The sequence below is a fragment of the Anopheles funestus genome, chromosome 3RL (genome assembly GCF_943734845.2).
Source record: "Anopheles funestus chromosome 3RL, idAnoFuneDA-416_04, whole genome shotgun sequence".
Lineage (NCBI taxonomy): Eukaryota > Metazoa > Arthropoda > Insecta > Diptera > Culicidae > Anopheles > Anopheles funestus.
Genome location: NC_064599.1, coordinates 26,519,631 through 26,546,614, shown reverse-complemented (window position 1 = coordinate 26,546,614; position 26,984 = coordinate 26,519,631). Strand labels below are relative to the sequence as shown.

The following is a 26,984-nucleotide window of genomic DNA, read 5'->3' as shown; positions in this document are numbered from 1 at the left end:
TGTCGATCACGATCGTATTCAACGACGTACACACGCACACAACGAACACAATCATCCCCCAGTCGGCTGAACCGCTCGTTTGAGCCACTATTATATGGTGGCGGACGGTTTCAAAATAATTCAAACGTTCCGCGACTGTTCACGCGAACGGACGTCCCACCTCGAACAGAAACGGAAAAACCACCCTTTTTCAACATCTTCGCCATTAAAGGGAGTCGATCTCCTTACGTTTAGCTACGGTGTCGTGTGTTGCGTTATCTAAAACATCCTTCAGTGTCCGAAGGTAGTGCGGTTTATCGATTTGTTTCTTCCCCCTCGCAAGTTTGGCAGTGTTTCAATTCTTAGTTGAAAAGCGAAAGCGAAGACATCAACGAAACGACACCCATTATTCACGATGCTGGAGAAGGAACCGGATTCGATGGCCGTCACGATGAAGCAGGATTATGCTGCAAGTGAAGTGTACAGCACCACCAGTGAAGCACCACCCGTAAGTGTCTTCTCCCACACCCACAGTCGAGTCGAGATCATTTCCTTCACCATTCATGTCATCTCATCGTATGGGGGGAAACTCCGGAAAACGTACCAAAGTGATTCGTTCAATGTTTCGTCGTGAAGTTAAAGGTGCAGAAACAACACCTGAAGCGTACAGCAATGGGGTAATGGGGCGCGTGTGTGCACATTCGTATGCATTGTTTTCCAGTGTGCCGTGTACGATGCAACACACTATTAAGGTCAAACTGGAGTCATTTCACGCCACAACACAACATGCTGTTGAGTGCGTTTTTCGTGTGATTTTCCGTGCAACAGTCAGTCACGTTCGTGATCCACTCTCCCTTCGTTCGTTCCTCACATCACGACTAGCGACATTAACTCACGGAACCGCCGGATTCTTTTCTTACCGACCCGTCTACCTTGACGGCTGAGCCAGGTGTCCGCCAAGCTACGTATACTTTGCTCCTGCTTCTCACCCAGCATCTTGGTCCATCTTGGGGCAAAGGAAACGCAACACTGGTGGCTGTTTGTTGTTTGCTGCTCATTTACATCTTCCTCCCGTGTGAGTGAGTGTGAAGCGTTTCGAATGCTTCGAATGTTGGTTTATGTTTCATCCAATCGAACCGGCTATAGATCTGAACCGAGCGAAGATGATTCTGGTAGCCACACAAAGCCCCACCGTTTTCCTGTTTTGTGTTCTCCAATCTCGCTGCCTCACCAAAACGTACCCATTCTTCAGCAATCGACTGATGACGCATGTGTGTTAAGGCTATATTTTATCGAAAAGCACCCCCCTGTTTTGTGGAAGACCTTGAGAATTATAATGATGATGCTGACTACGTGTTGCTCAGTAAAAGTGGTGTCCGATTTTGCTTTCAACGCGTTGATCGTTCGACGCGGAAAAGATGTTTTGCATTTTGGACTGAGACTCTTTTAAAGATACGGGGAAAAAAAGAACATCTGAAACGATATTCATATAGAACGAGTTTGTTTGTAACTCTTGCCAATATCTCACGAATTCCGCTATTCATAGATGATTGTCAGTTTCGTTGCGAATATTTTCCCATCGAAATCTCACGAAGCGGAGTTCGTTGCGCGGATCGTGATTGTTCGTTTGGGGAATGCATTTCTTTAGAATGATGGGAACCGTTTACACTCCATGTTTTTGCGGATCTTTTTGACAAGGTAAAATTCCAACATCTTCTTTCAATGTCTAACCGTATAGCAGCAAAAGCTAAAGGTAGCAATTTCAAATTGAAAAAAAAAACTATAATTATATACCTACTGCCGAATAGAACGAAAACTTGTTTGGCAAAATGGTTGATTTAGTTTTAAATATACACTCTTGCTTATCGCTTTATAGATATCTGCAGGTAACTATTAAATTTTGTTTAAAACCAACAAAACGCTTTGAAGCACTTCGTTACTTGGCTCGTAAGTAACATTCCCTTGGGTAGTTTAATTGAGAGCATTATAAGCATACAATCATCACCCCGTACCATCGGCGGTGGTTATGCTTACCAGTTGCATAGCGCTATTAACCCGCATAATTACTATCTCGACAAGATCTGCAGAAAGCGGCACCAGCCATACGAAACATAATCGTTCCAGAGATGCACCGAGATAGTGCCGCGCGGCACAAGTGACAATGACAGTTTTGCGGCTGCATGAAGAAGACTAATTAAACGGACAAGACATACGGCACAAACTTCACAATCGCAATCTACATCATGATCATTGTGATGATGATCTTCATTTTTGCACCCTCCCACAAGGGGGGGGGGGGGGGGGGAACTGAAAATGCACTGACTCCGAAAGCAAATGGATTATCAAATTGGAACCGTACGCGAGTGGAACAGATTTCCGTTCCAAACGTACCCCGGGGGAAGTGAGTGTGTGATGCCCAATTGTCTTTAGTGACGAATGGGAATGGCTTTTTGGGGGTGGTGAAAATTCCCTGCATACTCACCCCAATATAACTCCCATCCGCCACCGCACGCTCATCCGGTTGGGTGGGGGAGGGGTTTGAAACATTCGATGAAACCATTGTTACTTATTGTTACCGTTGACCCGATACTGCCACCATTGTCCATGGCCCCATAAGGCACATTGTTGCTGGCTAGCTGGCTGGCTGAGTGCTTTCTGCTCGTCTTCACAAAAGGTGATGGCTTCACGCGCGCAACCTAAAACAATGCATTGTGCCGGTTCCTCGCCATGCGATGCGTTGAAGTCTTTCAATGTTAAGTAAGGCGGTTGTGGTTTTTGGATTTTGTTTCTTTTTTTTGCCGATTTACATTCACTTTGAGCTTAAAATTTATGCATTTTACTAAACATTTCGACTCGCCACTATTTTATCTCGGTCGGCCATTTGAATGGCGAGATTAGAATGATCTTCGGTTGGGAAGCTTCGGTTGTAGCTTTTTCAAGCTATCTAACGTTGAAGGTGTTTTCATTTTCCATTCGGTCACTTGAAGCATCACTTCAGGCACAGAATTTATAATACGGCACGGGTGTTTTGGAACAATGGAACTAATACACGTTTCATTATAGCTTCTTCGATTCCTCAGTCCATTCGCGCACCAGACTATCTAATCGGCTGCCTCACACCAAACGGCAAACCGGAATATTCCCCTGAGCGTTTCCACTTGGCCCAGCTGTTGATTATTTTTGCTCTGGAGCGATTTTTTTCTTCTTTCCTTACTTTCGATTCGGTTACCATAACTCTTCTGATTAGTTAACAAGATGCAATTCTCGCAACACACGATGGTAGCGGGTAGTGGGTTTTGTGGAAGAGTAGGAAAACGAAAGCAAGGTAAAGTGAAAAAAAATAGCAAAAACGATCGAAAGGAAATCATTTGTGCAAAACAAAAAAAAACAGAAGGAAAATCAAAACGAATCAAAATGGAAAGGAACAAGGAAACGATCGTAAACCATGCAAACCAGAGTGTGTGTGTGTGGAAAGTATTGCAAAAATGGTAAACAGCTGCAGAGGCGAAAGGTACCAAAGCTCGAACCACGATGCCGTGAAGGCAGCAGCATAGGAAGGAACGGAATTCGGTTCGGTTATGCGTGAAACAATCGCAGCCCAAAATCACCATAATAATCACAGACAATGTGTGTTACATTTAATGTTATTGAACGTCCATCAGCCGTTTCTAGCGTTTGCCGCTGGTTGCATAATGAAATGAACCCTTCGAAATGATTAAATTTCCTTTCCAATTAGATCGTTTTAAATATCAGCAAAAAAAAAGGAACATATCTTGCCAAATTATAATCTACAACCATCGCTCCCGGCGCAAATTGGATTGTGCGTGCGATTTGTTGGTTGTTAAATTCAGATTATTTTTACAGCTTTATTTGACGGCACCCTTAACATTTTGGACGTGGTGTTAAACACAGCAGCCCACTGCTGGGACTGTTTTGCAGCAATAAAAATGGACCCCATTTTAATTAGGCATTAACCCTCACCAACGTCAGCATGCATGCGTTCTTGCATTCTCAAAACGAGCATTAAAATGTGACCCATTAAAATTACAATACAATCCCAACCGTCCCGAAAACAGTGAAACGATTTCGTTACAAATCGTTTGAATTGGGAAGCTGCTGAAATAAAACCATGGAACTCGGTTTGCCAGCAGCAAAAACAAAATGTATCCACAATCCCATTTCCCCATTTCAAAGATGGGTACCACCACTTTGCACAACGAATCGTCAGTAAGCGTAAAGCCGGGGAATGCATGCTTAATTGGCAAACATGTTTATTTCTACGATGTGTCACTTGAATCAAGCCGTGAAGTGTCTCCGGGGGATTTGTTTCTTTTAATTTCATGTTGTGTGGCGAGAAGATTTTTCCAATTCCAAATACGAATCGAGTCATTCGGGGTCCGGGGTAAAACCAGGGCATCCGGAGCTGGTGGTTGGTACGGCAAGCAGCTAGATGGACGCAACATCACCAATCCCCAACCCCCCCGCTCTCCAAGAAACGGTGGACGGTGAATGTTCTTGTGCGATTTATTCTCATCTGCAGCTGCAGCCACCTCCAGCGTCCAATGTCAGATGGTCTGTCGGTGGAATAAAGTAAAAGGATGATCGAGCGTGATCGGATTGAAGCTACCGCTCTAAGTTGACCTAGATTTGGTGCAAAACCATTACTGCGACGATCGGCTACGACCAGAGCCGTACAAACGGCAATGAAGAAGAAACACAGTGGCATAAACATAAAATCCAAAAACAGCTGTCGGTGTGCGTTCGGTAATGATGAATTCATCGCAATCGCAATCGAACGATATGGACCGAGGGATCGGGCACACAGGTTCATGTTCGGCTATCGGCTATCCATATTTTCCACGCCATGTTTTCCATTCTGCAGGATTAACGTTGTGCCGTTTTTTTCCTCCCCCCGGAAAGACAATTCCACCAAGGAGGAGGAGACCTTTCGATGTACATTCGCTACGTTACCATTTCGATCGCGGGTTTTGTTTCCATCCCCCAAACCGGGTCCAATCGATTTGACGATCAATTTGTTCCCCGTGTGCTGTTGCTTTGTTTTGTGATGTTTTCTATTTGCAAAACAGAAAAAGAAGCTACAAAATCTCGCTTTCCGGCTTTATTTTACTGTTGCAACAAACGCTCGTACAGAAGTTATTTGAAGATTATTTTTTTGCGCCATAGCGTGACCACTAATCAATCCATTCTTGAAGGTTTGTCCCACGATACACCGGTGCCTGCATCTGCATCGGCTGCAGAACCGCATCAAAAGAAGAGGGTTTCAAGTCACGAACTATTTCAAAATCGAAACACTACACTGCGGGACAAATGCGTCTTGGGAAACAATGTTTAGTTTTCCATTCGCGCAAGTTGCGGCAAAGAGCGCGCTCGGTTGGTATTTCCTGCGCACAAACTGTTCAAACACAAACACTCATTACTAAGTGCTGGTACCGTACTTCAAGTGATAATAAATAAAGTAGAGAAAAAAAACTGTACTTTGAAAAAAAAAAAGGAATGGTTGAGCTGTTGTGATAGAGCATGGAATGGTCGCAGGTATTGCTCACGACAACCTGGGGATGCCTTGTGGGAAACGATCGTGCGTAGTCACGTAGACACACACCTCATATAGGTGATATCGAGCCGACGTGCTAAACTATGGTGACATCCGGAAAGACAAAGGAAATTATTATCTTATGAGTTGGTGTAGCAGTTTCCTCCAATTGCTTGGACATATTTCTGTCCATTGCCAATAGATGATAGACGAAGACACGATGTGTACATAGCGCATGAAGGAAAAGGAATTTGCTTTTTGTCCCAAAACCCCTGACGCACTGATCTTGTTTTTCTTGTTTGCGTACAGTATTTGGCAACTTTACCATTAAAAGCTAATTAACTTCAAGGTACTTTCGAAACGGTGCCACTACAGCCCAAAGGGGTCCACATTCATTACTGTAACCGACGGTGACATTTTCTAACGAGACCGACCGCAAAAAAAAACCCCCAAATGCTGTCGTCCAAACTGCCAAAACGCGTCCAAACCCGTTGCAATTGCACTATAGCGTAACGCATAATTGGTGACCTCCTTTTTCCGTTCAACTATTGTGAGTTGGGTTTTCTATTGCCTCGCTGAATTATAATAAAAATAATAACGTCAACTCTCATTCAACGCACGTCAGCCAACCACCCCGCGGGGGGTTGATTTTGTTGCTGTGTTTGAAATGAAAAATACCCCACTGCCCCATCCCTCTCCTCCCCGGGGGGGACATGGTCCCTTCAGGGGGAAAGTAAAACCTTAAGAAATTCAAGTGTCTCCTCCAGCAGGGGGTTTGCTCTTTTACTTTGCCTGCCAGTTGTCGGGGTAGTTTCGTTTCGGGTACTTGCGGAATTGTTGGCAAAGTAACACTTTCGCCATTAACCAAAGTCACTTGAGAGCCGTAACCGCAACGGCTATGGTAAAATCCCCTTTAATATCCCAATCTTAACCGGTATATAAGAAGTACACTCGGATAAAGGATAAAGAAGAAAAAAAAAGAACGCTCTCCTCTGTATTATCCGATTGGAAATGGTTTATATTTTTACAACAAGCTTGCCGTACGCAATCGGCACACTAGCCGTGCACGGGTCAGTGTCCCACCCCCCCGGGGGGAAGTTCAACCATCATGCAAGAGATACTTTTAGACACAGACGAGCGCGAAACAGAAATGGAGAGATAGAGGCTGAGACTCACCCAATTTGCTGGTGGTTCAAGTATCTCGACAGTACGCAACAAATGCGAAAGCCGGATGAAATCGAAAGTGAAGTAAAAGTCACCGCAAACCAATATTCCGTGAACATTGCGGATGGGAAGCGGAAAACTCCCACACTATCTGTCCACCCAAGGGGGGACATTCAACTGACAAGATTGCGGATCCCCATCCGTCCCAAAAACACCCGCGACATCTCCTTGGTACCGTTTGTGCTGCATTCAAACAGTTGCTACAAGCTGTGGGACATTGCAATGCAGCCCATTTAAGGTAAAGCATAAATGCTTAAATAAAAACTTACTTCAAATGGACCGAGGCAGCTTTAGCTCAGCTGACAGTAATTGATTACCATATTAAGCGCACGAAGCAGAGGAAAGACTGTTCGCCATTTGTAAAGGAAAAACTTTAGGAAAGGAAAGTGCGTCAGACTACGCAACGACTTACTCAAAGACATTGCAAGACTCCGTTGCCTATTTTACGTCTAATACATTGTAAATTGTGAAGATACCATTAACAAGGAAATTCATAACTAGACACGATCCATACAACTTCATCTGACGTGTTTGTAGAATAAAAACAAAACAAAAACTCCACAATGTCCATAGTCATCCACAGTAAATGCAGACATGAGCGATCCTCCGGCGTACTTCACGATCGTTGCTCAGTTCAAAAGGTATTGCTCAACAAGAAATACAAACATGGACCCCCTGGTTGAAATAACATTCACCTTGAACGTTCGTGATTATCTCACGTTCTAGCAAATACCTAAAGCGCATAAGAATTTTGAAGATAAAAAAAAACCTCAACAAAAATGCCTCCCACGGCTTATGCTGGGGTGCACGAATTGATTGTTCTACCAGGAAGTAATTAGTCTTACCGACGTCATCGACGTCTCGTCGTTCGTTCTGAATGAGTACAGGCAAGCGCACAGAGCAGTTCCAATATGATATCAACCCAGGTGAAACGATCGCAAGATCACAAACGTATTTTATGGAAACGAAGTTTTCGAGTCTTTGTCCGAGCTTGAACGCAAAACGGTGATCCCCGATGGCGATGCAATTGTCGAGGATACATTTTTCACCATCAGCTCATGATCAAAATGACCCAAAACAAGCAAATCATAGGTTTTTGTTTGTCGGATATGCCTACAGTCAAATAAAACCGTGTTTTCCCGACACGTTTTCCATCGCTTTTTTGTGTGTGTGCTGTTTCCACTGTGTTGATTCGTAATCATCTGGCATAGTTTGTGGAGCCAGAAGGTCGACAGGATAATTTGACACCCTTCGTTACTCCCTTAGGTCTCTCTCTCTCTCTCTGTGTGTGAGTGGTTGAAAACTAACAGATTTAAAGACACTTAAAAATGGCAGCCATTGTTTTTTTTTGTTTGTTGGGTATTTACTAATATTGCACAAAAATTTGTTTAACTCGTTCCGGAAGAAATAACCCGCTCAACCTCAGCTGCAATTATACGCGTCTTTTATGCCAGCTGTGTGTATTAAGAATTATCTTCAAGTGCGGAACCATATTATGGTTAAGTCAAGTTTTGCAGTAACAACCCTAGAACAACCATGCCAAAACGCAGATGGATATCGACCCATGTTCTGCAAAGTTGGATGATCTGTTGCTTTACCAAGCGTACATGGCGGTGAAATTGTTCGAGAACTTTACGCACCGCGTGTGCGTGGAAACACGGAGTAGCAGCTACATCCCCCCTGCTCAATAATGACCACTGGGTGCTATTAATGTAATGAGGGCTATTTTTATTTATCTGTCCACTCATCCCTTTTTGCGCGGGGGGGGGGGGGGGGGGGCGGGGGGGGGCAACCATTTTCAGTGCATTACAGCCACGTATGGTATAGTGCCCGGCTGATGAACAAATAACTGCCCCCCATAACTGATGCTTGACTTTTGATTGCTTTGCGAGTTTACGAGAAATTACCTCCCACATTGGTATGTGTCTGTTTGTGTGCATGAAGAGGAGGCAAAAAGGGAAAATAAAGAGAGAAATTGAAAAAAAATACAGAATGTAATACTTCCGGCAGGGCTTCATAATGGTTCATCGTGCAAACCATTCTGATGCCGGTCTGCCGGTTAGCAGACAAAAGTGAAACTGCACAACAACACCGCTGACCTAATGAGCGTTTGAGGATGTAGCGCTTGGTTATCTGATTGCACGCAGTGAACGCCTGCCCATCATGAATTTTCAAACAAACCCACTTTTTTTTCGTTGCTCTTTGTGCAGTAATTTTACACTCTGATGCACCATAATGAAATGGAACTTTCTTTCAGGTTGGTTAATTTGCAATACAAAACATCCCCCGCTAAACGGAGGGAGTTTGAGAATTGAGCAATGTTTGAGTGATTGATTTTGTGTTCGTGTTGCAATTCTCGCCTTCTTATAATTACCCGCAAGTGGAAAGAATATCCGAATACCTCAAGAAAGCTTCCCCTGCGATGGGCCGTGATGTGATCTCGGTACGATTGCACAACGGCTTGCCTCGAACTTCATGCTTCAATGCGGCACGAAGCAAGAAGGGATCGATTAAATAACTTCTTCTCAGCTATGAAGAAGAAACAATCGACTTCTATCCAGTAATTGCAAAGCGATACGGTTAAACAACCGATTGGACACGGTTCCCCAGGGTAATGTCGGCGGTGGTTTCGTGAAGGAAGGTTTTCGTCTGCACAACAAAACCCTCAAGCGAAGGGTTTTAAGACGTAACATCTCTTTTTCAGATAGCTCACTATTTGGACAAGCTGAAAGTGAACCATCACGTCACTACGTATGGTAGATGATTATAACTTCAAAGCAACTTTTTCTAGTGCATGAAAAGAAAACGGGTGCCGCCACCCTTGCACACAAACACACGTATTGTACGATCAACTCTCATACCGTACCGGCCCGATCTTGGTACCCGATCGATCACCCGACTCCATCATCATGCAAAACTGCTAATATGTGCGAAAACAATCGATCCGTCTGTGTCTCCATACCACAGCATACCAGCGCAGGCCAGAATCTTTACGACCCTTGGGCCCGTCAGTTTCACTTTTCATCGGATCTAATGCTGGGGCTCTACATACGGTTTTGTGTGCCGCTAGGTACAGACATAATGGCAAAGGCGGTCAGTGTTTTGTGATTGAATGACGGTCTTTGCTCATTCCGATTCAGCGTGCGTGAAATACACGGCGCAACCACAGTGCCGCCATTCGACGTGGCACTCGCTGATACGTTTGCCGATTGTAGGTTAGCGTGTTTTCGGGTAACACATTCACTTGCGTGCAAAAGAGTTGCTGCCCCGTTTGGGGACTGGTGCGCTATAAAGTAAGCACGCAGCGTATGCTGCTGTCTGATCGAACCCGGCGGCTGACTTGATCACCGCTTGATCTCGATAGGTGTTTGACAAATACGTGAAAGCAGTGATTTCATGTGTTATTTTCGATTGCATTAGTAAAGTGGAAGGTTTGTGAGTTGCGATTTTCACTATTATTTTCTCTCAATAGAGTAGAATTTACATATTTCTACTCAAAACGTAAGAAAAAACCCATCGAACGTTTCCCTTTCTCATTATCAAATCAAACAAAGATAATTATTTTTTTTTAAAGAATTTATACACTTTTTTTTAAATCGTGAGTAAGTTGAAATGAATACAAATACAATACCAATGCCCCATAAGGGGCGAAAAAGCGCACATAAAACAACAAATCGCATTGTGGTAGGAAATTGTGGGAAAATATCACCCAACCACCGTTGAAAGGCATCGGCACAAAATGCCAACCCACTACACAAAAGCAGAGCAAACGCATGTCCAACGTGCATTCAACATCAATTTTCATGCACACACACACACTCGGAAAACACTTTTTCCGAGCGCCAGTGTTACCTACCTAGCGCGACCAGCGCGTGCGTTCGTTGCGCATTCGCGCGTTGAAGTTTTTCCTTCTGGTAACCGCGCACAATCACTGCCAAGCTGCGTTACGGGAGGTCTACTCTCGTACGTAGCGACTTATTTACAAGATACAAGAGAAGGGAGGTGTTGTTGATGGAGGTGGTCACAGAGTTTTGCTGTAGGTAATCAATCTGATGCGCGAAAGACCGCTTTCGGAAGGGGGAGGGCCAACCAAAAACCAACGTACCAGCCACCGATGATGCACAATTGCGGACGTAACCACTTCGCTTCGTTGCATAATACCACCACGGTGGACTTTTATGTGCAGCCTCCTTTTGTCTAGGGGCCGTTTGTTTTTTTTTTCTTTCCCTGCCAAGTTTAGTATCGACCTTAAGCGACAATTAAACCTTTTTCTCAAAAAGACCGCAAATGTAATCGTCTTTACTTGCTGAGCTTCATTTAGGTGATGGCTAATGGTGGCCAAAAAACTGAAGAAGATCTCTTCTCGGCAACAGACCACAAAAAAAAACAGCGCGTCCCGCTACCTTATAAACTCACCATGAAGATGGATGATGTCAGCAGAAGGTTAAGCGGTTTTTTGGGTTGCTTTTTTTTACGCTTTGTTGCTGCTCTCGGCACCTAGCGAAACGATTCGAAATTCCCTACGCTCGTACGCGTAGCTTAAAATTACCATACTCACGTTAATGATGTTAGCGCAAAGTACTCTTTGTGCCATTTTCCTGAGTCGTGATGATCACCGTTTACTGCGTTAGGAAGCGATGTTTGAGGATGCTTCTATATTTGGCACTCAAAGATTTTCTTCAACCAAACTCACCAGCAAGCACTTGAGCACTATTTTGCACTTTTTTTTTTGTAGAAGCTACCCTACCTACCAAAATTCAGTGCAATTCACATCGATTCGTATGCAAAATTTAACCTCTTTGTGCGATGCTTGATCAAACCAACTTGGTCCATCGGTTCGGCGGTTCCCTTCTTTGGTAACGGACGATGAGTAGCTAAAGTTAATAATGATAGCCTCACATTCAAAGATGATCACGAGCCACAGCTTCTCCATGGGGGGGGGGGGGGGGGGGGGGGTGAGCAAGAAGAGCATTGGGGGAGCATCTCCACCCTCTGTCTCTACTTGCCCCTGATTGATACAAAACACGAAAACTCCGATTTTCGAGGATCGAATTCATTCACTTGAGCAATCAAAAACGGCCGATCAGCATGATGGGTGGATAAATAGTAGACGGGCTCATCCGTTTCAAGCCTCAACCCGATCCGATACGCACAAGCTGACGTGCATTCTTACGCTTACACAAGCTCACGATGGAGATAATCTTTTGAGCAAAAGCAAAACAAAAAAAATCCCACTTTTCTGTGATGCTTGATAAATAAACCTTTCATTAGTGCAGGCAGACACAATCTACTAGCGGGCGGAAAAAAAAAACAGAATTTGTACCGCATTTGCTTTTCTGCCTCATTAAAGCACATGCCACAAGCGCAAAACAAAACATCATCTGCAATGTAAACAAAAACAAATGGCGTGCAGCAAACTAGCTCATCTAAGGGGTAGCAAAACCCCTTCTCTACAATGTGGCTAAATGGAGAAGTAAAAAATTCCTATCCTCGGTGTAAAGTTATTTATTCCGGGAAAGTCTAACCTTTCCCGTGACCTTCGCTGCAGCGAGCGAGAGGAAGAAAACGCTGGAAATGGGTTCCAATTGGAGCCCTCGAGCATGATTTATTTCTGTTTAATTACCAACCATCGGCCATTTTCCTAAGCTTTGCCGCCGATCTTTGCTCTTTTCGGGGTTTTATCAGCCGTGACCAAGTTGACCTGAAAAAAACGCACATCGGAACAAGAAACGCGATGTGTAATGAGCTTCACTGTGGGTACGAAAGTAGTAAATCATCAATCATAAAACAAGCTGCATTGGGGGGAAGAACGATCGTACCGTGTATCGTTTGAAATTACGTGTTAAACAGCTGATTTTTCAATCACAAAATTAAGTTTAAAATTCATCCAAACGGTGGGTCTTGAGGTAGAGTTCAATTCACTCTACAATAAAACTTTTGTACGGATCCTCACGATTCAGTGGATAATGTGTTTACAGCTTGAATCATACTTCTTTACCGCTTTTAACTCCAATGTTGATATTTGCGGATGTATTCCTTTTCTTTTGTAGTCATTTTGCTTTCATCCCCCTGATTGTGTGACATTTAAATTAACCCAAGCTTGCCTCAGTTGATAGGGTAAATACCCGAATGGTGTGAGCTGGCACTGAAAAATCCCCCCAAAAACAGGAGTTTGACGATTTACTTTCACTCCGAGAGTGGTCAATGTGCTTCACACGCTTCACGCAAGACAGGTAACTTTAGCAAAACTGACCAACTTAAGTCTTTCGCGGAGTATCGATTAATTTTGGACAATAAAATAAATGGAGTTTGAAAAGGAAGAATTGATTCATTTCGCTTCTAGCTAACACAAGTATACACTATGTCTAGTCTTGTCATAAAATCAATAAACTTAATACTCTTCAAGGTATAACGAGCTTTGCAGAAGGCAAATATTGTGGATAGAAAACAATTTTCACAATGCCTTTCTCTTCCGATCCCGAAATCCCTTCCCCATGCAAAAGGAAGTAAAACCATTATACGGCTGTGGGCAGACCCCTCGCTAAAACAATATTGATATTTTATTAAACCACTCGTTTCGCTTGCATTGTGGTACAACTTTCCAACAAACGAGGATCTGATTTGCAAACGTTCTCTTCGTGAACCGTTCGCGTACAACTAAAGTGGGAAATGAAAGGGGAAGTTTTACGACCGTTTGGGAATATATTTATATCATATAACTCATCCAGCCACAGGTTAGATAAAAACTCTCCATTCATATGGGACCAGTGGGCAGTGAACAGGACCACATGTCAGCGCTTCGATCGATTCCAAGTCCACGCCACAAAAGGAGCTGCTGCTATTACGAGCAGCAGCGGCAGAAAAAGGAAAAGCAAAATGACGATGACGACATCAGGTGAACGTGATTGGAATAGTGCACACAAACCGATCGTTTGTCAGCGAGTCGTTGTGTGCAGTTTTATATGCAAATGGGAGCTTTCCGGTTGTGTTAAGCCGGATGCGCCACAGCAGAGGGCGACCGGAAGCACGGGCTGTATTCGAACCAATTTTTGCAGCGTTTGTTTGCTGGAAATAGATTTCATAGTTTAACGATTTTTTTGTGTGCCTCTGGTTGAATTTAGTATTAGCGATTGTTTCATTCATTAAGAGATCACATCTGCTCGAAGACAAAACTTCATCCATAACAACTCTAATTGATCGCTTGTTTAACTGTCTCCTTCCCTCGAACAGGCCTACAAAATGCGTCAAGCAAACTCGGTGAAGATCGCCAAGATTATCGCCATCACCGTCGTGCTGTCGTCCTTCATTCTTGGATCGTTCATCCTGGCCTCGTCGTATCTGCAGGCGAAGCAATCCTGCGACCAAATGCAGGCCCTCGATGCCGTCCTCAACAAGGAGCTAATGTTGGAAGCTATGCAGCAGGTAAGTGATCTTTATCCAATATTTCTGGCCCCAAAAGCAGTCTGCTTAGTATGCAGCACAGTGGACACCAAAGCGGATGTGTCAAGATCATGGTCGTCATACGTTTCAAGCATCTTTGAGATCTTCTTCAATTTCTTTACCTTGTTCGACGAATGTTTGAAGCCTACCGAACCATACAAACGGTCACGCCCGTTGTCAACACTTCCACGTACGATTGCGTGCGCGGTCAGCTGGAAAGCCATAATAAAGCCAACTGCCTAATGTGAAGCAAGACTTCGGGTTATTTTCCGACAAGAAGAAACACATGAGCTTGCTTATGTTTACACTGGAGAGACCCATTTTCCGAATCACAACATCGTGCATTCCTAGGACCAACGTTAGGTACGCTTATCCATAAAGTGCATGATTTATTCATCAAACGCCAAACAATTTGTAGACCTTCCTCTACGGTACGGAAAGGTGTGTTGCTTGTAGACAAATTTTTGTTTACACTGAAGAAGTGCCGGTCTGCAAAGCTCAACACTTTTTCCGCTAGCGTTACTTAGTTGCCTGCCGGTGCATGACGCATGTCGACCGTCTCGAAACACTAAAGCGAGTATTTCTCTATGCTCTGCAAATCCACCCCCCAAAAAAAAGCTTTTAACATTGATGATTTTGCGGATCGACCTTTGTGGCTAGATTTGCTACCTCAGCATGGATGGATCTTCTGCGCTTTTCGACCGGGCTTCAAAATCCCGTACTAGTCAACGTCTCGTACTTTTTTTCAAACAGTGTGCAAGAGGCAAATTATTGTCGTAAAACACTTATACGATTGTTCCTCGTGATTACCGCAGCTAGCAACGTATGCGATCGTGGAGATCTTTGTGTCTCCAAGTGTCTCCCGAAGTGCACAGGGCAACTGAGGCTGTGAGCTGATCATAAAAGCACGCTCGCAATGGCAAAGGCTTGACAGCTTTATGGTTTTTTGGTTGGATATTCCCCACCATTTGCTTTATTTTTGTGTGCTTGCTTCCCAGACCTGCAAGACGTGCTAACGCATAAACTGTTCTTTTTTTTACGAGTGAACAGTTCAAGGTGCTGCGGTTCGCTATGGGATAACAAAACACTAAAAACTGGGATCATCGGAACGAACTCATCGGCCAAAAAGCACATTGGCTATGAGGTTTGTCAGTGTGCACCGGTAACAGAGTTATCGTGCGCCATATCTTGAACGCCAATTGGCACGTTTTATCACCATCTACAACCGTTCTCATGGGGCTCATATTAATTTATTGAACGGAAGTGGTTATTCACGGTACTATGATCTTTGCAGCAACGTTATTAGTATCATGCATATCTGTGCAATATTTTCCCCCGGCAGAGACGAGCAGTGTATTAAAATTAATGACATGATACGATATAAAGAGCTTCCTTTAGTTTCAGACGCTCAGGCTGTACTATCATACATTCGTCAACAATAACGTAATTATACTTATTACTATTTATTACCAAGCATTTCCTATCTTCAATGCGGGTTTTAAAGTAACTGATTGGCCAAAATCTGATTTATTGCAGCTCTAATTGTATGTGACAAAGATCAGATGTAACCTTCTCGCATCTCGTCCCTATTATTTATAGCCCTTCAGGTGCGTCTCGGAAGACGCTTAAGTATCCCCCAATCAGATTGGCTATTTCACTACATTCAACACTCCCTTCAGTGCACTAAGAGAAGATCCGATTCCGATGCTAATTGTACTAAAACACAATCATACATACCGGTTCCAAGTGCATTTGACCATCCATCATAAATACCCTTTTGGAGTGACGCTTCGATACGCAAGCATACAACACTTTACGACGAAAAAGAGCTTAACGACGTGGGCATGACATTTGGGAAATCAAGGCCAGTTCGTGACTGGTGATCTCAGACGGCATCGCAATCCCTTTGGAATTGAAACACAATGCAATGTGGTGGCTTGTGAAATGTATAAAATATAGCTTTTTTATTACAGCTTGGATAGAGTTAATAAACCGTCAACTTAGACGACACGTCACCCGTCAACTTAGTGATGCCACTCAATCTTGTACCGCGGGTGGCGTTCCTTTGGCAGACGCCATTCTTAAATCGTGTCTATGCAATTTAGTTTCAACACTAGCTCTCTCAGAACAGGTTTTGATCGATGCTTCTAGAAATTGTTTTGAAAAAATTTTAAGATAAAATTGGAAAAATAACTGAGCTTCTTCCTGATTCCTTTTTGGTGAATATCTTCTTCAGTTTAGAAGTTTATCGCTGCTGAGAGAATACACTTTCGAAGACATAAAGAACGAAGTTGTTCGATTTTGGTTTATTGTTTGAGAATCTAAAATCTGGAAATTCTGGTTTCAAATGTATTCTTTACTGCCATTTCCAAAGACTCCCTCCAACCTGTTTCTACCAGTTATCTAATGCATTTATTGTTTTGAATGTTTAAAGAAGCTTGTGTGTTTTCAGCGAATACAGTAAAATGCTTATGGACAATAAAGAATTTATTTGGATGGTATCATGTTCTCATCATCGTTTGACTCACCGGCTCATGGGACGTGAAAAATGACACCACCTTGTGATTGCGATCCAATGCGCCGGTTGTATAACAGCGTACACTGTACTCCCGTACATTACCGGTGATCTCTGGGTCATGCAAGCTCGCTTTACCCGTCAGCCGCAACCAAAAGCACCCCGATCCGCTGGGAACTTCCTTCCTAGCGAGCGTGGCTATTGCGCCGCAGCTTTTCCTTATCAAACTGATTGAGAACCCCAATCGGTGAGAAAATTATATAAAAAAGCATTTGCAGATTTCAAACGTGCCGCCGCTTTGTGTAGGTATTCATTTTCACCGTTGCAACTATGCATGCTGGATGCTGCTCGGTTTACTACATTGAACCCATGCTGTCCCATGCTTTTATTTAGTAGAAACCTTCACTTGGTACGGTTTTGGAAAATGAGATTTTCTCATCATCGCCAAACCGGCTGACGGGTAGCAGGCAAGGTTAATTAAAGCTACGATCACCTTCCGATAAGCTTGTAATGAGGGTTGTGTAAATAGTGGACGGAAAAACATGCACCCTATCTGTGTCGTATCTCGCCAAGCGCCACGCTAGAGTTAACCTAGAAAATTTTCAAGTGCCACTCCCGGCCCATCCACGTGATTAAAATTCGCATGTATTGTCGTGCGATCAAAGGGAAATGCGTTCCCGATTGGTGTTCTAACAAGTTCGTGACTTTATCAACTGGAGAGGGAGGAGCGGAAAATTGGGACAGTGACGGTGTACTGGAAGCTCTCTTCCCACTCGCGCTTTATCTCCCGTAGGGGTTTATCCAATTATCCATTTTTTTCCCGGAAAATGAATTTTTGCTCTTACCGTTTTCTATTTTTATTATTTTATGATCGCCTCGTGGTGCACATTTCGCCCATAGTCTTTCACATGATTTCGAAACTATTCGATCGAGCAATTGGAATGCAATGCTCACATCTACCCATCCCATCCCACGATAATCCTCTTCCACCCCCTTCCCCCGGACCAGCTAGTACCGGAGGGGGTGGTTCTGGGAAAACAATGAGCAATTGATTTTCTATAATTTGTACCTCCAAACATAGGCCTCCCCCCAACACTTCACCTTGCACCTTTCCATACCGGCAAACCGTTCCGGCGATAGACGAAACGTAACCATTTCTAAGCTCCACGCGAATCAAACGGCCGAGCGACATGCTAATAATGGTTCCACCACCCTTTCTGGGGGGTGGTAGACGGATGAACCAAAACCTGCAGTCCCAACTCGGCACGATACAAAACCAGCACAATCGTGATTGCGATCGCGATCGTATCATTAGCAACTGACGCAGTGACGCAGTTCCGTCCTCCACGGGTCATCTTCGTGTACATCTTTTTTTTTGTTGTTGTGTTTCATTTTACACTGAGTTTGTTGCTCGGTACGCAATTTATATCTGCTGCTTTAGTAGAGTGGAGCACTAAATGCCAAAATTGACACTGTGAGTACACTGCGGATGTCTCCAATGCAACATTACATTGACCGATCGCTTTCGAGACCGCGATTGCGACCGAGAGATAGTGGATTTTTTTTTATTCCTTTGTTTGTTTTACTTTTAAGTACACAATTTCTTTTAATTGCAATTATATAAACCGAGCACTATATTGCGTACAGTGCTGTTTGCGTGTCGATACCTGAAAGGGAAACTTCACGAAAGCAAAAAGAGGGTTTTGTCCAACTGACCGGATTTTGATTCACGTAACACATTGCGCATCTAAACTAACAAATAACCCCCCCCCCCCCCCCCCCCACAGACAAACACAGGAAGAAAAGAAAAAACAAACGGATGGCTTTCGATTTTTTTGTACTTTGGAGTTCGCGTTTGTTTCCAACAAAACTTAAAAAAAAGCTTAAAGCGAACATGTGGGTGGATTTTTTTTCGCGAAAACATCACGCACATCGTGAGTGATGTTTGCACGTTTCACCACACAATCCTACCAGCTAATGCAAAGAAGCGTGTTTAGCAAACAAACGTTGCACGGCACCGGGTAGGATAAATGGGTGCCTCACCTTTGCTTGCTGCCAAGACAAGACAAATTATACTTTCGGGTCAGAAGGTTTTGTCAACAGCTAAACGTGTTTTCCTCGCTCGCGACAGCAAAAACCAACCGGGGGTGTCATTTATTATTAAGAAGTTTATTTTTCACACGCTTCACTAATAGCGGGTTTGGAAATCTACAAGGTAGAGCGGGGAATGTTTTTTTTTTCTTCGTTTTTTGGTAAATCGTTTAAGCTAAATAATAACACTACCCTGTTGGCACGTTCGTAAGAGACTTTGACAACACCGGACGACGAACTTTGCTTTGTTCCGTGTACCGGATTTGTCATTGCCAAATTTTGTACGATCAACACACGATGTACGACGATCAGGTGACTAATGATGTTTTTTTCTTCTCTCTCTCCCAATTTCCTTTCGGGTGCTACGGGTGTTTAATCGGCTCATTAGCATGATGCAAAAATCAAAACCTTCAAGCGTCACGATCCTTTCGCTAACATGCACGCCATCACATTGGTTAAGTGTGAACATGTTTCGTAAATATTGCAAACGGAACGAAATACGAAATATAAACGCAGTTTTTTTTCTTTTTGCTCTCTATGTCTTTTCTAAAGCTTGCCGAAGTAGAAAGAGTGTTCAAATAGATACACCAAAGTGTGGTTTTCAAATGTCGTACTTAAGCCTTCGCCGTTGCTGATGGTTGTGTTTGATTGCGTACGAAATGGGTGAATGTTGCACTTTCGGATTCATCGTGACAGATCGTTTACCTCTCACTTTTTGGAGGATTTCGTTAATTAGCTCTGTGCCGGTAATGGAGACATCCCCACTGTAGGCAAAACAATGCACTTTAAACGCGTTGCATGACTCATCTCGAAAACTACTTTCTAGAGGAAAGTGAGGATAAAGTGTTGTCAAACGAATTACCAACGTGAAACCCACACACCAGCAGTGCTGGGTTTCGAAACTGTTCTGGCGTTCAGAATGAACCGCCACCCGGACAAATAATGTCCCGTTATATAATGCTCCTCTTCAAGACGAGCGCAAGACAAAGGGTGCAAGTATAAGAACCCCCCAAAAAAAAAAATCCCCAACATTCCTACCGGTTTGATTCACCAACGCGATCCGTTCATCCTCCATACAGAAAGGTCACTAGACTCTAGAAATGGGTATGCTTTTTCCGTGAGGCCCTTCACAGCTAGTTTGCTACCCAAATGAGTGAAGCCTCCGCAGTCCCGTTTCTGAATGGCGTAAAGAAAACGAAAACCAAAAAAAAAAGCCGAACCAAAATCAAATCCATAAAACCAGTCCTCAGACAAATCCCATCGGTTGATTACACCGGGAAGATAAGGTAAAGCGAAGGAGGTTCGTTGCTTAGTGTGTTTCAGCTCGTTGAAATCGTCTCAAATGATCGGTTTTGCTTCAAAATTGTACAAGAAGCAATCGGCAAAAGACACAGACAAAAAGCGGATGATAGTTGTGTGTGGGAGCACTAACGATCGCGACGGGAGTGAGAAGTAATAACGGAAAATAATAACAACCGCAAAAAAAACCGTAAAGAAAGTGAACATTTCGGGAGGGTGCGAAAAGTGCCAGGCGACGAACCTTCCCGTGCTCCACGACCATCTTGTGTACGTGATTGTGGTAAAACCACTTTCACTTTTCTTTCCTCGCGTAATTTTGTCTGTCTGTCGGGGTGTGTTGGGGAAGCTGTAACGGTCGCTGTACCACACAAAACCATCCCTAAACCCACCTAAAGAGGGAGAGTGAGACAAAGTCGACTTGGAGTTCAAAGGTTTTTCAACCCCACCCCACTGGGTTGTGTTCCAAGAAGGGAGCCTGTAGATGGTTTTTTTTCTCTCTCTTTCTCTCCATTGGGTGTAATAGTGGCGATGGCCGGACAAGAAGCCATCGCGGCATGATAGAAACTGAAAGATGAAGTAACCACCGCCTCACACAGTATGAGGTGAGCTTCAAGTTACCACTTTGCGGAAGGTTGGCGAGTGCGAGTGGTTTGGAAAATAAAAACCGATTCATCGTACATTCAACCGTCCACCGGCAAAACCGGGAGTGCTACCGGCGGTCTAATCCGTAGAGGTCTTTGGGGCCATCGGTGTGATCATCAATCGGTTTGACGGTTCATTTGTACCGCGTTTTCCAATCTCCAGATAGCTCAAATGCACCATGAGTTGAGTGGCGAGTGAGTGCCACCGTGAAGGTGAGGATAGCCGAGTGAGCCACAGGCAGCTGGTTTTGTTCGTTTTTGGCGCTTTGGCAAAAGGTCGTTTCATAATCGTTACCGTGGCTACTACGTTTATCATGTACCCGGATCGATCGTCCCAAAACGAAACGATCACTCTGCAGGCGATGCTTCCACTTGTATGCAGGATGGTTAGTTTAAGTAGAGTTTAAGCCGTTTTCTATTGCTGAGAAGATTATTTCATGGGTTTGTAGAATGTAGCGTAACATCTACAAATCACATCCAGGTGGTTGTTGTTTATTGCCGTTCTGCAAAATATTTTTCATTCCAACAGTTCATAAGTGTTGGATGTGAAAGTGATGTACGAGAATGATGTTGCAAGCACGGTTGCTTGCTGTACATGACAAATCGATGTACTAATGAACTTTAGATGATGTTTGGACTAGTAGGAGAGTTACCCGTACCCGTAATCCAAGTCCATTTCGAAATGGATTAATTAAGTTTTCAAGCGCAACTAAAGCGACAACCACCGCCATTCGTGAAAGGAGACGTAATACATCGTTTAAGCTCAGCAAAAAAAAAAGTTCGATGGTTCGTACCTTAGGATGACCTCAGCAAACTTACTCAATCATTCACATTAATCTACACCGTGAGTTGTCGAATGTATACGAACGTGATCCGATGGCGACATTCACACGCAATGCACGCATCACACGATGCTATCTGCACACGAAAAGACCAAACATGAAGAAGCCTTTTTATCACGATCATCCCGATCCGATCGCCATAAGTATCGTTCAAGTCTACCACGGCTAGTGTCGAATGCACTAACCATGCTGTACAGAGGCATACCAGACATGGCGGTTTTTTGCAACACACTCGCTCGGCTGTGTGCAATCTGGTTAGGTCCAAATCAGTCACCAGTTACTCCATAATTAGAACGGCTAGGTATCTCCTCCATAGAGAAGTGTAGAAATGTCACATAAAATACCTTCCACACTTGTATGTATCAGAAGAAAGAAATTTCTTCTAACTGTTTCGCATACGATCGTTATCGCTCATTGTTCGCTCCGTTGTTCGTATCGACAGGTAACAGAGGGGTCTTAAGGTAGTTTGTTTACATCCACAACATGGGAGGCCCCAGCGTAGGTCCGTGCTGATGTAAAGGCGTATGTAACATGGTTAGCACATTTTACGCAATGTTACTAGCAAATGAGGAAGTACACCTTTTTTGAGGGCTTTCACTCTACCCGACCCGTGATCGTGTCCGGGAGGTGATTACTAAACACTTACATCACTTCGTACGAGCGTTAAGCTTTGCGTTCCAAGTTTGACATGAGCACTAGCCTGCATTGTAATCCGCCCACATAAGGAATGGAATTGCTTAACTAACCGATACTGGTTTTCTCTATTTCCCATACAGGAATTGCCAAAGGCGCAGGCTTTGATGCAGGACAACCTCTCGGCCGATGAAAGCAACCTGCAGACGATCGATCGGGATGAAACCAAGAAGCGAAAGCAGGAGGAATCCCACAAGCACCACAAGGAGGATTCGGATGAATCGGGAGACTCCGAGGATGAGGATGATTCCTCGAACGATGGTGAAAGCGATGAGTCGATCGACATGAACAACCGTCACCGCGTCAACCTGCCGCTGGATCTGCATCTGACCGATCTGGCGAGTGCTATTCTTCGGGAAAACCAGAAGTGAGTAGTTTGAGAGTTCGTCATAATTGGAACAATTTTGGAATGTCGAATATCGTTTCTTTCGTTCTTCGTTATTCTTCAAAGGTCCCGCATGAACTGTATCGTTGAGCGACGCCGTTCTGAGGAGTTGGTCGATTCGCCACCGAAAATGGTGCGTCTGCCATTCGGAATGGATCTGACCACGGACCCGAAGCAGCAGAAGGTTACCGGTGAGCGTATTGCCATCTTCTGCGAATCTGGCAACGAGCTGAAGTGAGTACATCCCGGCCTACCCGATGTGTGTGGACAGCATATAAACGCTAATAAACGGTACATCTTTGTTTTTGTCTCCCAACATCAGGAATGAGGACGCTGAGCCTGTTCGTCAGGTGTTGATTCCGATCCCACCGGTTCGCTCGTTTGGTCCACTCACGCACCTGCCCCAGCAGATGGGACCACCGGCACAAACGATCATTCGCCAGATGCCACGACCAATCTTCCCGATGCCAATGATGAACCCCCACCATCAACAGCAATCCCAGCAGCAACTTCCTCCGATTCCGGCCCAAATGATGCAGGCCCCACACCCAGACGCACCGATGGGTCGCCCCAACTTCCACCCATTCCTGCAGCAGTTGCCCCAGATCATGGCCGCCCAGATGCATCAGCAGTCGGCCCAACAGCCCCAACCTGCCATGCCGCCCCGTACCGAGGTCCGCATCCATCTGCAGCGCATTCCGATTCCGGAGATTATGCGCCCATTCTTGCCGCCCCAGATCATTCGCCAGCAGCAGGAACCGGAACAGCAGCAACAGTCAGCTCCCCAGCCGCAGGCACCGGAGCAACAGGAGGTCCAAATCCGCGAGATGCCGATCGATATGGCGATCCATAAGTTCCCCATGCAGTCGTCGGACGAGATGAATGTCGCTGACTTCGCTGCCCAGAAGTTCACCGAGCAGCTGCGATCGCTGATTGCCCGTATTGCCGAATCGGAGGAAAGCGAGGAGGAAACCGATTCGTACCGTAACGTACCCGATCAGGAAGGACCGTCGCCACATTCGGATGAGCGTGAGCTGCAGGAACAGCAACCACCACGCCCGACCGAGCCGGAAATGGCACATCAGGAGGAACAGGAACAGCAGGCCCACCAGCAACCGGAGCAACAGGCACCGCAACAGCAGCAGCAGCAAGTACAGCAACAGCCCGAACCACAACCAATGCTTCCGATGGGTCGAATTCACTACGGTCGCAGTCTGCTGACGCCGATTAGCTTGCCCGGAAAGGTTGTGGAAACTTCCGCCTCCGAGGAGGACGCTGTCCGTCCACATTGTACGTAGTCGATGGATGTGGAATGATATTTTACCAATAGTGATCACTTGTTAATAATGCTTTCATTTCTCTCCTCCAGATGTCCAACCGCGATCGGTTTAAATCGATCGTAAGGACGGGCTTACCGCAGCACCGGTAGTCCCTATCTGCAACACCCTATGGGCTTGTTTTTTTTGTTTCTCTTTCTTTTGTTTATGTGCGCCCTAAACCACATACAAACAAACACAAATTAAGATGTGATTTTAAACGGCAGCATTACCACGCAAACTATGGACTTGAAACTGCTAGTACTACACACTATTACGGGGACAGCAGAAGGAAAACGACAGAAACAGTACGATGGAATAACATCCGGACGAACATCAGCGAATCTCAACGTGGCCGAACACATCGTCAAAGAAGGGCGAATAAAGAATATGTAAATAAATATCTTTTTTGGAATTTGAAATGAACAAAAAAAAACGTACGGGGGAAAGGCGATTCGAGACCAATGCAAATACTGCACGCAAAACACCAGAACACCATCGGGGCGGCGAGCGTTTTATGCGTTTTAGTAATGTGTAGCGGCATTTGTTTGCCCGAGAGCTCGAAGTGATAAGTGAACGCATACGCATTTTTGGGAAGCGGAAACGGTGTATTGTCGGTGTGTTTGTTGAAAAGGATTCTGCAGCCAGCAAACAAAGTACAGTACAGGCAACAATTAACCTCCTTTCCGCACAAAGTACAACGGAGAGCTTGGTGTTTTAAAAAAAATTAAAGTTCCACTTTTAGCAAAGCAAGCACACCTGTTTCTCGCAAGAGGACCGATACAAGTAGACAGCATCAAACTGGGTATGTTCAACGCTGACAATAAATCTACAAATATGATTTTAACCGTGTGTTAAACATTTCTTACTTCTCGCAACGATATGAAAGAAGGGCGCGCTCGCCGTTCAAGATTTTTGATTATTCTTGTTTCTTTTTATTAATTAGTGTACATTTGCTGTTTAAATTGATTTTAACACGCTAACCTAGGGACATTCAAGATGTGTTTGTTAAAAAAATAAATACTACATTTATGTTCATCAACTATTTACAATTAGCGTTCTCGAGCGCGTTTTGTCTCATTTTGCTGTGTTTCTAGTAGTTTTTTTTCTTACTTATGACATCCTTTAACACATGTAAACGCCACGCCAATTTCTTATGTGACTTCCTGCTCAGGACACGCCGCACTACACTGTACCAACGGCAGACGATTCATCGTACTTATCACCGTGCCACCTTTGTAGAATGGCAGATAACGATAGAGTATGATAACATTGTATCGAGTAGATGAACCATGGGCCGCTAAGCAAAAGTGATAAAACGATGTGGCTTGAACAGGAAAGGTTTACTGTATCTGGTTGGCGTGTCAGAGTGTTTTAAGCGAATCACTGGCACGATAGTTTTGGTGACAATTTTGCTTTTGTTTCCATCTTACAAATTAACGCCGAGTCGGCCGACAGGCGGACGTGCAAGTGATATTAATTTTTGATTAATTTTGTAACGATACGTTTGGTTTACTCCCTTCGCAAAAGGGAGTAGAACTTACTTAATGCTCGCTAACTATGGCCAAACAGCGGGTGATACAGGATGACACTTTGAATTTCGAACTGCCAATATCGTTAACCAACAACCATTAATCCTGAATTACGATAATCATTACTGTTCCAAAAACGTATCACTACTACTATAGTATGCTATTAAAGTTTATCAACCTGTACGTTTCTGTAAGCATGTTAATGTTGATGTTGCAGATCATGAAACATTGGACCTAATCTCGACGCTTCCTGCAACGATCACAACGGGTAAGCTACGTCTAACGTTTCATTCCGCGCACTTAGTAGCTTCGTAGCAAATTTGTTCAAAAGGACGACTTAGCTATTTTCAAATCTCAGAGGCTCAATCCAGCAGCTTATCAAGCACAGCACAACCGCTTTTACGTTTCAGATTGATCTGCGTCCTGCAGTCTTTGTGTTCTCGAAATATGACCGTCAACCATCATGCGAGCAAATTACAAATAAAACGTATATAGACAACGAAAAAAATAATCATAAACCGATTTAACATCTAAAACGATAAAAACATTTCAGCTACATACTGCTACGAATGTGCCATCAATTGGGGTGCACTTATAAGTTACACATTTCTCTAAATCTTTGGCCGTATTGATCGAATTAGTCGATGATTAAACGATGGAAACAATCAAGACAAGAAAGTGTGAAACAAACAGTACAAAAGAAACCATCACCAACCCACCCAGCTCACGTTCTCTAGCATCGTTGGTCCATCATCGTTCGTTCCATTAGCCGTTGTCACACGTGTGGCCCTCACAGTTGCCCCAGAACAAGCAGTTTCCAACGCCACTGTTGCAGATCAGAAAGACCGCCATCAGGAACACCAGACTGCAGATGGTGCACGGTTTGCGCTCGAGGAAGAATCCGATCAGATAGAGCACGATGAACATCACATGCGTTTGCATCAGGGCTGGATTCGTTGGTTTGGGAATCAACAGCACCGGGATGAGACATTGCAGACAGTACATGGCTTCAAACGTTCCGTGGTTGGCTGATTTCTCCCGGTCAGACAACTTGCCAAACAACACGATGATGAATGTTGATGTTTTTCGCCTGGTGCCACTGACACCACGGTACTTTCACTGCCTTCGTCGCAATGTACGTGTAGGAGGAGATGATGATGCTGATGCTTATCGCGTGAACAATGTTGTCGATGCACCCACTACTTATCTCCGACGTGGGCCTATTCCACGCCTGCCCGGAAACAGTATCAGCATCGAAAGTTTATTCGAAACACGCTTGGCAACTTTTGATTTTTGGAAATGATCGTATTTACACTCTTCCTTTTTTGCTTTTCCCTTTTTGGCGAGGAATTTATGACAGCTAGCACGGGTGCATAGAGAACAAAGGTGGTAGGGCGCATTTTGACGTTTCCGCGCTGACGTGCTCTATCCACCTTGACGATGAAGATGAGCGTACACGACGAGCAAACTATCAAT

The 26,984-nt window shown here is 44.3% G+C and overlaps 2 protein-coding genes across 2 annotated transcripts; one reads left to right on the top strand and one right to left on the bottom strand.

The window, feature by feature from the left end:
- Nucleotides 1–109: 109 nt before the first annotated feature.
- Nucleotides 110–24,823, top strand: LOC125770447 (putative mediator of RNA polymerase II transcription subunit 26). Its single transcript, XM_049440084.1, has 6 exons — nt 110–487; nt 13,985–14,176; nt 22,359–22,642; nt 22,727–22,894; nt 22,983–23,950; nt 24,030–24,823. The coding sequence occupies exons 1-6, from the start codon at nt 395–397 to the stop codon at nt 24,050–24,052; spliced, it is 1,728 nt and encodes a 575-aa protein (XP_049296041.1). The 5' UTR covers nt 110–394; the 3' UTR covers nt 24,053–24,823.
- Nucleotides 24,401–26,915, bottom strand: LOC125770536 (bladder cancer-associated protein). Its single transcript, XM_049440247.1, has one exon. The coding sequence runs from the start codon at nt 26,511–26,513 to the stop codon at nt 26,274–26,276; it is 240 nt and encodes a 79-aa protein (XP_049296204.1). The 5' UTR covers nt 26,514–26,915; the 3' UTR covers nt 24,401–26,273.
- Between the last annotated feature and the right edge of the window lie 69 nt (nt 26,916–26,984).

What these genes read in the sequence shown, in the direction of transcription:
- LOC125770447 (XM_049440084.1), top strand. Translation starts at nt 395, where the DNA reads ATGCTGGAGAAGGAACCGGATTCGATGGCCGTCACGATGAAGCAGGAT. An exon ending in TGTTGGAAGCTATGCAGCAG is followed by an intron (nt 14,177 to 22,358) that starts GTAAGTGATCTT and finishes TTTCCCATACAG; the next exon opens with GAATTGCCAAAGGCGCAGGC. An exon ending in ATTCTTCGGGAAAACCAGAA is followed by an intron (nt 22,643 to 22,726) that starts GTGAGTAGTTTG and finishes TATTCTTCAAAG; the next exon opens with GTCCCGCATGAACTGTATCG.
- LOC125770536 (XM_049440247.1), bottom strand. Translation starts at nt 26,513, where the DNA reads ATGTACTGTCTGCAATGTCTCATCCCGGTGCTGTTGATTCCCAAACCA.